The sequence below is a fragment of the Pleurodeles waltl genome, chromosome 9 (genome assembly GCF_031143425.1).
Source record: "Pleurodeles waltl isolate 20211129_DDA chromosome 9, aPleWal1.hap1.20221129, whole genome shotgun sequence".
NCBI lineage: Eukaryota > Metazoa > Chordata > Amphibia > Caudata > Salamandridae > Pleurodeles > Pleurodeles waltl.
Window position 1 is genome coordinate 1,127,324,338 of NC_090448.1, and position 12,082 is coordinate 1,127,336,419.

General features: G+C 45.2%; 1 protein-coding gene across 1 annotated transcript in view; it reads right to left on the bottom strand.

Annotated features, from left to right (window-relative positions):
• The window catches only part of PALS1 (protein associated with LIN7 1, MAGUK p55 family member), a 342,210-nt gene that overhangs the window by 268,547 nt on the left and 61,581 nt on the right, over positions 1–12,082 (bottom strand). Inside the window, exon 2 of the mRNA XM_069208880.1 lies at positions 786–1,290. Coding sequence (XP_069064981.1) covers positions 786–1,152 — 367 coding nt within the window. The 5' untranslated portion in view covers positions 1,153–1,290. The remainder of the gene's footprint in view (positions 1–785; positions 1,291–12,082) is intronic.

Consider the following 12,082-nt stretch of genomic DNA (forward strand, 5'->3'; position numbering starts at 1 on the left):
TTAAGTATAGCCTTCTGAACAGTATATCCATGTCCACTCAGAAGTCTGTGTGAGCCACTCAGAAATATTTTAATGATACCATGCGCCCACATGCACATAACATTGCATCTAAGCCAGAGTCAGCAAAGGTTCCTCCAAACTTAACAGCTGCCCTTAACTGATCAATAGGCAACCATGCATCCCAGCAGAACGGTACAGAAACAGTACTTCAGCATACATACATAGAGCACCACACTGATCCAAAACAAGATCAGGCCACCTAATATAAAATCTATCAGACAAATTACACTAGTCTACTTAGGCCATGACACACCACTAAACAAAACAAACAAAAGCAAATTCAATAACACACCACTTTAGTCCAGTCAACAAGAATCATAGAACCCACACTATTCAGAAAGTGCTAGAGGACAACAAAAATGCTACAAGGGTTATATGCAAATGCATCTAACATATAATTACTTTGGTATTAATATAAAACAGCTGCATTCACGCCTTACGTCTGATACTGAGTGCATCAAATGATCATACATGCTGTACAGATCCCAAGCTGCAATAAAATATCAAGTCGAAATCATTAAATACTTTCTAGGGAACCGATTCACAAACAATTTTTCCATAAACGTGTCTAAATGCTGTAGATTGAGAAGTAAATTAAACTTGCAGAAAAAAAAATTGTGACAAGGACAGTAAATACCTGGCCTAAAGATAACATCAGTGTGACTCCTACATTTTCAAACATGAACTTTGATATGTCAATTTTTTAATACCAGTGTTTCACTTACCTAGTACTTTCACAGCACGGTTAGGACTCTCTAAAACAACGGTTTCATCTGTGTCAAATATAGGATTATCTATTCCAGTTTTGGGAGTAATTTGTGCCAACTTCTTGAGCCTCAAGGAAGCGTTCACATCCAATTCCTGCTTCTTCCCTTCTTCCTCCCTCCTGCGCCGCATGTCCTCTTGATGTTGACGAATTCGCTCAAGTTGAGCACTCTGCCTTAGCGGCATAGTCCTAGAGCCCAAATCCCCAGGACAATCCACAGCCATTTCTCTATGCTTCTGAGGTTCCTCTGGAGACATATGATCAAAATGTCTGACCTCGCTTTCCAAGTCTTCTGTTACATGCCCATTCATATAAGAGGTGCTCATGGCTATCTCCAATAGCCTCTTCCAGATACAGCACACATTCAAACACCGGTACAACTCCAAATGTCCAATTTTCCTCTCTTACAACCCATTGTTACAGACTAGCTGCGGCACAGGCTTTCATAAAGTAGTCAAGAAAACCTGCAAAAAGAAGTACAACAGTTAAAGGTACATTTTGGCATAATGAAGGCTGTACGACAGTTGAGGAACACATATACAAATGCCATGCCACCTACATTGAAATAGGTTTTATTTTTTTAAAAAGTAACAAATGTTTTTAAAAATACAGGATAGCAAACATTTTTAGTTACAGTATTTCATGGCTACTGTGGTCAGGCATTTGAAAGACTATTCATCATAAAAGATAATTATGAGCAAACTGAAATCAGTGCTCTTTAGTGCCTCTTACACTCCTCTCTACAGAAAGCGAAGGTCGAAATGGGTGTTAGTAAAGATGTGTACGGATGGTAATACTTTTAGAGGAGTATTCAGCCCAGAGTTATTGGAATAATGGGTTTGCCGTCACATTGGGACTACTCCCTTTACCGGGTTTAATATCGGGTAAATTCCAGCACTAGCACAAGGACTTTGAGCTGATCCAAGGTTTCTTCTCTGTAAATAGGCATTTCGTTTTTGCCAAGTACAGTGGGGCTTTTAAACTAATAGGGTGCAGGTTTGAAAATGAATATCATGTGCCTGTACGTACTAGGCCTAGTCTGTCGCTGCCATTAGCTTTCATAACATGAAATACTAAATAAATTATATACTAAAATAAAAAAAATCAAGACCCGATGAGAAACAATGAAATAAGAGCTAACAAATAATCAATGTCGCAACAAATCAAATTCATTAAGAAACCAGCATTGACAAAATCAATAGGTCTTGCCTTGGTTTCCTATTTGCTTTCCTATGGGTTTTTAGCAAAACTGCACAGTACAGTACAAAGAGGGAAAGGGGGAGGAAAAACAAGATAGAACAGGTGCAGTAGAAGTGGCAAAAATGAAAACAGGGAATTTACTTTTTCAAGGATTGACTTTAGGAATCAGACCTACTGTTCTTTTTGGCAGGGAGGCAGCTTCTCAGAAAAAAGTCAAGCCACTGAGGGCACCCTCCGCTACAGCATCATCAGAATGCTGATAAAGTGAAAGGATACTAGCAAGGTACAAAGCCTAGAGCATCTTGCATATGAATGCTAAATGATGTCCCAGACAGAAATTACCTCTGAGGACCTCTGCAGGGTTAGGGATACAAGAGCGAATGGTCCAAGCGGCTTCCATCTATACTCCTTAGGATTTACCATACAGAAATCAATCAATCAATCAATCAATCATAGTATTTATAAAGCGCGCTATGTACCCGTCAGGGTTTCGAGGCGCTGAGGGGGGGGGGGGGGGAGCGCTGCTGGTTTAGCGGTCGAAGAGCCAGGTCTTGAGGAGCCTTCTGAATGCGAGGAGGTCCTGGCGAAGAGATGTGGGGAGAGAGTTCCAGGTCTTGGTGGCGAGGAAGGAGAAGGATCTGCCGCCGGATGTCTTGCGCTGGATTCGGGGTACGATGGCGAGGGCGAGGTTGGCGGATCGGAGTTGACGTGTTGGAGTGTAGAAGTTGAGTCTGGTGTTGAGGTAGGAGGGTCCGGTGTTGTGAAGTGCCTTGTGAGCGTGGGTCAGGAGTTTGAAGGTGATCCTCTTGTCTACCGGGAGCCAGTGGAGTTCCTTTAGGTGAGGGGAGATGTGACTTCGGCGGGGTATGTTGAGGATCAGTCGGGCGGAGGCATTTTGGATACGTTGGAGGCGTTTGATGTCTTTGGTTGGGATGCCTGTGTAGAGTGCGTTGCCGTAGTCAAGTCTGCTGCTGACGAGGGCCTGGGTCACCGTCTTTCTGGTTTCTGTTGGAATCCACTTGAAGATTCTGCGGAGCATTCGAAGGGTGTTGAAACAGGAGGAGGAGACGGCGCTGACCTGTTTGGACATGGTGAGGGCGGAGTCCAGGATGAAGCCGAGGTTTCTTGCGTGGCTGGCAGGGGTGGGTGGGGGTCCGAGGACGGAGGGCCACCATGAGTCGTTCCAGGCCGAGGGAGTGCGTCCGAGGATGAGGACTTCCGTCTTGTCGGAGTTGAGTTTCAGGCGACTGTTGTTCATCCAATCGGCGATGGATTTTAGTCCCTCGTGGAGGTTTGTTTTGGCGGTGAGCGGGTCTTTGGTCAGGGAGAGGACGAGCTGGGTATCGTCGGCGTAGGAGATGATGCTGAGATGATGTTGGCGGGCCAGTTGAGCGAGGGGGGCCATGTAGACGTTGAACAACGTGGGGCTGAGGGAGGATCCTTGGGGGACGCCGCAGATGAGGTTGGTGGCTTTGGAGCGGAAAGGGGAGAGACGGACTCTCTGCGTTCTGTCGGAAATGTGGAAACCAACTTTAGGGTGGACCCACCAATTCCAATGTGCACTGATAAGCCTGCAATGAGCGATCGAGGAGCAGCAGCAGAGAAGACCATCCTAACCACCAGCACTCTGTCCACTTCCTGAATGATTGCTTTTGTAGGCTTGATGCTCAGCAGGAGAAGAAGCCAAATTCACAAGGTTAAAAATGGAGTACACAGACTAACATGCAATAAGAAGCATGAATACAATATTCTCATGGTGTTTACCCAGGAGAGTAGGTCAGTGATAATTACCAGAATGTTCCTCATCCAGCGAAACTGGCTTGGTTTAAGAAAGAACTTGGACAAATATGATAAGAATGGGGGGGAAGTGACATTAGACAGGCAGCATGTAACAAGCGCCCGAAGGGCATAAATTACTCTAGAACGATGTCACTCAAAGTACGGCCCGCGGGCCGCCAGCAGCCCCACGGACCTACCTTGGAGGCCCGCGAGACGCACAACAAACGCCATATGATAATGGCCGCAGTATGTAAACATAGAAGAGGGCCGCGGGAGCATGCGCAACAGTGGCTTCTTTGCGCATGCTCCCGCGGCCCTCCTCTATGTTTACCTACGGCGGCCATTGTTTATGGCGTTACCGTGACGATCCTGGAAGCCAAAGCCCCATAAAAGTCAGCGCTTGCAGCTAACTTTTACGGGGCTTTGTTGTCTGCTTCCTGTCACCGGCTCCACGTCTGCTGCCTGCCTGCCTGCCGTTCTACATTTGTGGCATCTTTACAGTGCTTTGAGTCAGGTAAGGCTCTTTGGTTATTTATTTATTTGTTTTTAATGTAGTGTGTGTTACTGGGGTAGGGGTGAGAGCAGATTGCGCTGTGTGTGTGCGTGTGTTACTGGGGTAGGGGTGAGAGCAGATGGCGCTGTGTGTGCGCGCTGTGTGTGTGTTACTGGGGTAGGGGTGAGATCAGATGGCGCTGTGTGTGTGCGCTGTGTGTGTTACTGGGGTAGGGGTGAGAGCAGATGGTGCTGTGTGCAGATGGCGCTGTGTGTGTGTTACTGGGGTAGGGGTGAGAGCAGATGGCGCTGTGTGTGTTACTGGGGTAGGGGTGGGAGCAGATGGCGCTGTGTGCAGATGGCGCAGTGTGTGTTACTGGGGTAGGGGTGAGAGCAGATGGCGCTGTGTGCAGATGGCGCAGTGTGTGTTACTGGGGTAGGGGTGAGTGCAGATGGCGCTGTGTGCAGATGGCGCTGTGTGTGTTACTGGGGTAGGGGTGAGAGCAGATGGCGCAGTGTGTGTTACTGGGGTAGGGGGTGAGAGCAGATGGCGCAGTGTGTGTTACTGGGGTAGGGGTGGGAGCAGATGGCGCTGTGTGCAGATGGCGCAGTGTGTGTTACTGGGGTAGGGGTGAGAGCAGATGGCGCTGTGTGCAGATGGCGCAGTGTGTGTTACTGGGGTAGGGGTGAGTGCAGATGGCGCTGTGTGCAGATGGCGCTGTGTGTGTTACTGGGGTAGGGGTGAGAGCAGATGGCGCAGTGTGTGTTACTGGGGTAGGGGTGAGAGCAGATGGCGCTGTGTGTGTTACTGGGGTAGGGGTGGGAGCAGATGGCGCAGTGTGTGTTACTGGGTAGGGGTGAGAGCAGATGGCGCTGTGTGCAGATGGCACAGTGTGCGTTACTGGGATAGGGGTGAGAGCAGATGGCGCTGTGTGCAGATGGCGCTGTGTGCCGATGGCGGTGTGTGCGTTACTGCGGTAGGGGTGAGTGCTGATGGCGCTGTGTGCAGATGGCGCAGTGTGTGTTACTGGGGTAGGGGTGAGAGCAGATGGCGCTGTGTGTGTTACTGGGGTAGGGGTGGGAGCAGATGGCTCTGTGTGCAGATGGCGCAGTGTGTGTTACTGGGGTAGGGGTGAGAGCAGATGGCGCTGTGTGCAGATGGCACAGTGTGCGTTACTGGGGTAGGGGTGAGAGCAGATGGCGCTGTGTGTGTTACTGGGGTAGGGGTGAGAGCAGATGGCGCTGTGTGCAGATGGTGCAGTGTGTGTTACTGGGGTAGGGGAGAGAGCAGATGGCGCTGTGTGCAGATGGCGCAGTGTGTGTTACTGGGGTAGGGGTGAGAGCAGATGGCGCTGTGTGCAGATGGCGCTGTGTGTGTTACTGGGGTAGGGGTGAGAGCAGATGGCGCTGTGTGCAGATGGCGCTGTGTGCAGATGGCAATAGGGGCTGAGAGCAGATGTGTGTGATAGACCGGACCCTGCAAGGGTAAGAACTGTGCTGCTGTATCTTTGTCTTGTAATGCTTAGGCACCAAGTTAGACCTTTGTTTGTGCAACCTCCAAACAATAATGCTTACTTTTATAACCCATACCCACCAACCCAGTACAGCCAGAGAGAAACCACCTACCCATGAAAACTACCAAAAATCAGATGACAATCCCAATATAAATCTAACCGTTTGTGAAGTGTCCAGCGGGGTACACTTTGTGTGATGGGCAAACACCTTCAGCTTACTCCTCCTCCCAGGGGTGCGGTTGATAAATGGCTGCTGCATCTAATTAAATGTCTCTTGTGATTAGGATAGGGATATACTCTGGAACATTCCCATTTGGCTCTTGTGATTAGTGTAGGAATATACTACTAGAGCCAGGGCTGTTGAAAATGTCTTACAATAATACACTTTTTATCTGGCCCCTGGCATTTCGTGCACAGTTGATTTCTATTGCTGTGTGACCCAGCATGCTGAAAAAAAACAGTCTCTAAAAAGGGGCCCGTATACCATTCATTGGCCTCATTATCACTCTAGTATGCCTAGCAGGTTGCAAGCATAATTGCAAAAAAATACTTTTTATAACATGGTCCTCTGGGAATCGGCAAAGGCCAGCATGTGTGTTGCCAATTGTTAGATCACGGTATGCTTTGTTTCCTTTTACACATCACTTTATATTACTTTGGTGTTGTGCACAGAGGTCTGTAGCGAGACGCAGTGTTGGTCCATTGGTCGTGAGGCGGTGTCGGTCCATCGGTCGCTCGTGAAGTGTTGTCGGTCGTGAAGTGGTGTCGGTTCTTTGGCTGTGAGGGGAAAATCTGATTCCTGACCCTTGAAAATCATTGCACAAACTCGCTGAGACCAATGGCCTACAGTCCAGTTACCAAGCCTTGCAAACGACCCAGATCCAAACAGAGTGAACACAGATCATTCCAGGCAGCATGGGAAGAAGAGTACTTGTTTGTTGAATGGCCAAAGGAGAAAGCTACCTGTTTGCTTTGCAAAGAGAAAGTAAATGTTCTTAAGAGATATAACCTGGAATGGCACTACAAAACTAGACACGCAAGTTATAGTGAGAACTTCCCATTGCACTCACAACTGCGTTCAGCAAAAGTGGCATTGTTAAAGCAAACACTTCTTTCCCAGCAGAAGCTCTTCCTTTACCAAATGAAGGAATCGGAGGCTGTTACAGAAGCATCATTCAAAATATGCTACCTGCTTGCCAAACATAAGAAGCCATTCACGGAGGCAGAGCTGGTGAAGAAATGTTTCCTTTCAGCAGCTGAAATTTTGTTTGAAAACTATAGCAACAAATCCAGCATTTTAAAAGAAATTGGTGCATTACAGCTATCGGATTCCACTTGTGCACGCAGAATAGAGGCAATGGGTGAAAATATCCAGGAGCAGGTGATCAAAGCTGTCAGAGAGTCACCGTTCTTCAGCATTGCCATGGATGAGTCCACAGATATAGGCGATGTGGCCCAGTTATTAGTTCGGGTGAGGTATTTGGACCAATCGCTTCATCCCAAAGAGCTCCTGTGCCTTCTACCACTGCACGGGCACACAAGAGGAGAAGATATTCTGGACAGTATCTGCAACTACTTCGAAACACATCACATACCACTGGACAGTCTTGTTAGCATCACAACAGATGGCGCGCCTGCTATGGTAGGCCATGACAGAGGCTTTGTATCTTTGCTTAAAAAGAAGCTCACTGGACAGCCTGTAATAGACTACCACTGCATTATTCATCAGGAAGTTCTGTGTGCAAAATTAAAGCATGGAGAACTGAATAATGTCCTAAAACTTACAGTGAAAATTGTTAATTTTATTCGTGCCAAAGCCCTTAACCATAGACTTTTTAAGGCTATGCTGCAGGATTCTGAAGCTGAATATACAGACCTCTTGATGCACACTGAAGTGCGATGGCTAAGCAAAGGGAAAGTTCTGGAGCGGTTCATTGCTTTGCTTCCTGAAATTGAACACTTTACAAACAGCAGAGGTCAAACATTCCCAGAACTAAAGGATGTAAAATGGCTTTTAATGCTCCATTTTCTTTCAGATCTATTTGCACACTTCAATGCTCTTAATTTGATGCTGCAAGGCAAACAACAGCTTGTGTGGTCCATGATGAATGGTATTTACTCATTTGAAAGTAAGCTTGTGCTATTCAAAGAACAACTGGATGTTGTTGACTTCACCCACTTTCCAAAACTGTTGGCTGTGACTCAGAGGTTTCCAAATGCACAAGAAATGCTGCCAACGCTAAATCTTGGTGCATGTCTTGAGGAAATTTCTGGGGAGATCAAAAGGCGATTTTCTCAATTCAGAACCCTCACCCCCCCTGTTCAGGCTGGTTGAAAACCCCTGGATGGTGAGTGCACGAAATCTTGATGCTGTTGAACTTATTGGCGTGAAAAGACCTCAATCACAAATGGAGCTGATAGACATGCAGCACAACTCAGCTCTCAAAGCATCTTTTTTGGGGCAGGCACCAGAAGAATTCTGGAACACTGTGCCTTCTGACAAATGTCCTGTTCTTTTTACAGTGGCCCAGAAAATAATTTGTATGTTTGGGTCAACATATGTTTGCGAAAGTTCGTTTTCCACAATGGGACTTTTGAAGAGTAAATTCAGAAATAAGCTAACAGACTTACATCTGGATCAGCTCTTAAGGCTTGCCGTTTCAGACATAACACCAGATTACAGAACACTAATAAGAGACATGAAGTGCAAAATAAGTTCTTAGTATGTCTTCCTTTGACATACCTATTTTCCAGACTCAGAGAAAACTGTGCTGCATTGGGCCTGTGCTGAATATCCTGTTCACAAGAATTACCATGCCATGCCTCTTAAGATTACTATTGTCTGATAATAAAAATGTTTTTCAAAATGTCCTCTTTGTAGGTTTGTAGTTATACCTAAATTCAAAATGCAGCATTGTTTAACAATGTTTTGAAAAAGGGGGCTGGAGGTTGTTCCCCCTCTAAGCTCCCCCCCCCCCCACCCTGCCGCTGTCACTTCAGTGCGGCCCTCGGCCGCAAACAATACTGCAATTTTGGCCCCCGAGAAAAAGTTTGTGAGTACCCATGCTCTAGAACGTGTTGAGTCAGAGGTTCACTGCAGTCTTAGAGTTACATCTGGAAAAGGAGGTTGACGATCAGGTTAAACTTTAAGGTTCCGTACTTGAAGAGAGAAAAGGGCCATCGAGTCACTAGACATACCACGTTTTACAAAATATCTGTACATTTCTGTGGGACTGAGTGGACTTGAGATGTTCTGCATTTCTTTGTTCTGCAGCAGTTCCCTGTGTGCCTTAGATTTATTGTGTATAGCTTGCCCATCACCTATGCATTACTCTCACCCATCTTTTATCTCTGGGATAGAAGCATCACTCAATACCCAGTTGGTCAGCTACTCGGGAGTCAGAATTGCCTTGCGCAGTCTCTCACTTGTAAGAGGAAAAAATCATGTTTCCACCAAATCTTATACAATTGCACTTCCTGTATCGGATCTTCTCACGGATTTCCTTCAAAGTTCAATTTACCATCAATCTAGTGCATTCCCACTTCGACTATGCCAAGAGAGGACACCAGAAGCAGTACCCTTCCTATATCGCAAGTTAAAAAATAATCCGTAATCCTTCAGCCAGTTTGCTACTCTATTTACCAATTCAGACTTTAATTTTGCCAACTGTCAAGTACATATAATGGCTGCCGCTGGCTACATACATCACTATTAAAATAATGTTTATCGCACATCTAGTCATCCACACCAGTTAATCACTCTTCCCTCAACAAAACACTGTGCAACTTCCGCTAATCCAGAATACTACACTCTAGGTTGGCCTTTTACGAATTATCCCTCCCTGTAAGCAGTTTTGATTCCTGGAAGATTAAGATGAGTTTAAATCTGTCTAGAATTTCGGTGAGTGCTAAAAGCAAAACTTGCTTCTTTTCCATTCAAATAACCACATACTATAGATCACTTTTAAAAAAAGGTTTGTTGCAAGTTTTTGGAAGCATGACTCCCAACATCGTAAAGCACCTCCATGGTGCCGAAACTGCAACACACGCTATCAACAATACGTTCACTGCAGGAAATGAGAGGGATCCACTCAGATCCTGCAGCAATTAGCGACTGAGCCAGAGCTGAGATTCAGACTATCCCCGGTGTAATATACTGAATTTGTCCTGGTGAAATTTGCTGGCACTGGAAAACATTCAGCAGTGACCAAACATTGTCGGCTTTCCACTCGGAGCAGCAACCTTCAAGTGAGGCGGTAGAGGATTCATATTTTCCCTTCCAGCTTGGTCCAACACAAAGGCCTCAAATAAAGAGCCATCGGCCCTCTTTTTATTGGAGATTGATCCTGGCTGGGAGCTAACACCTAGAAGCTAATGCAATTGATGCAAACAAAGGCACTCAGCTTATCACTTCCCAAGTAGTTAAGAGAAACTATGATTGATAGGCAGGTTATTGACTTTGTTCAACCACTGTATGTAACAAATATGCTTGTGCAAGTATGTCCGATATATATGTCTGTATGAGTAATAGCACTTAATTTACTGAATTTATTTCACAGAATCCCAACGAAAGGTGATAGTACTTTACTTTATATAAAGACAAGAAAGCACATGTGCATAAGTCACAGTATAGGAAATGTCACATAGGACATTGAGAGATGCAAGTTATGAGTCACATACTGTCCACAATGGAAGAAATTAGATGTTAAGAGTGCCTGCCCCGGAGATTCAAAGAGTAACAGTGGCTGTGGTTGTCTATAATAAAAAGGCTTCATTAATACCCAAAAGAACCCTTTTTTAGTAACACTAAGAACAAAGGATTGGGGAAAAAACAATGTTCTAAACTAAAGCCAGTTTCCATTATACCTCACTGTACTTATTAGATGGATTTTAACTTATAATGTTCAAGTAACAAAAAGGATTTCTGTGACCGTAGCAGTAACCCACAGAGTTAAATACATAAAACACAAATTCAAGAACTGCATATTACACACTGTGCTTTGCAGCAGGTACATTAGCCCTATATGATGTTTCTCCAGCAAGAGCATTAACCACCAGAGCTCTCATCATTATTATTCTCTGAACATTGCTGGGCACTTTAGGACCTCAGCAGCAAGTGCCTTAACAGTGTAAGACATTTTAAAATGCAGATTGTCTGCAACCAAATAAGTAAGCTAGAACAAATTAACTGCCACATTCGCAATCCATGACCACAGGATTGCTTATCATTACTTTTAAAGTACTCTGAGCTGTATGCTCTTCGGATGGAGTACAGGGGCCCCTTGTGGTTGGTTCTATGGCTGTAATTTGTAGCCTGAAAACTGTTTAAAAAAATGTAATGGAATTGTTCGTGTAGTTTAAAAAAAAAATGGTTCATTTAAAATATTTTGAGACCATCAGTATTATTAAACAATGAAATGTATGTATTAGTAAAATACATGTTTTGTTATAATTATTGTGACTTTTTTGACAAATTAAATAGGTCTGCATTTTCTGTGCTGATGTGCTCAGCTCCCGATAAAGCCAACAGGCCTGTCCTTTTATATATTTAAAAACAACAAGGGTTGAATACAGGGCCTAACACTGGTGGGGGTTTGGGCGGCCAACCACAACGCCATGCATGGCTGTGCACGGAGGGCGGCATGGGGTTGGGTGCTCGTTGGGGGTTTGGTGCATGGCCTAGATCCAGCACTGCACCCTACACCAGGCCCGGCTGAGAGCCATGGTTATTTCACCTAACTGCAACTGGTAAATTTTGGTTCTTTTATTAATTTAAACTGTTAGGTTTTAACTGACATTCTCACCTGTGGAAAATATATAAATAAACGTTAATTGACAGACTGCGCTTTTCACGGCTCCGTTCCATATGACTGAACCCCCTCTTTCTGCTGTCACACCTTCACCACCTACACAAAGAACGCAGGGAGCAATTTTTTTCTCCATTTTTCCTGCACTGAATGCACTCCAAAGAAATCTCCAAGAAAGAATATGAATCGAAAGTTTTTGCCGCTCGGAGTGAGTATAAATTAAATTCTACAACATACTAGCCGTGTTCTGGATGGTTTTTATACAGTATTCTGTGGACCTGGACACCAAGTCTTATGAATGATTATAACCTTCGGCCCCAGTCCACGCCTATGACCTCGGTGATCCTGGAACTAATTATCCTAATTCAAAGAACAGACGATGTGCGTCCGCAATCTTCATTTCGGCAAGAATACAGAGATGCAAATCACTGCTGCGCGCTCTCTGCCTCCCTCCAATCCTGCGC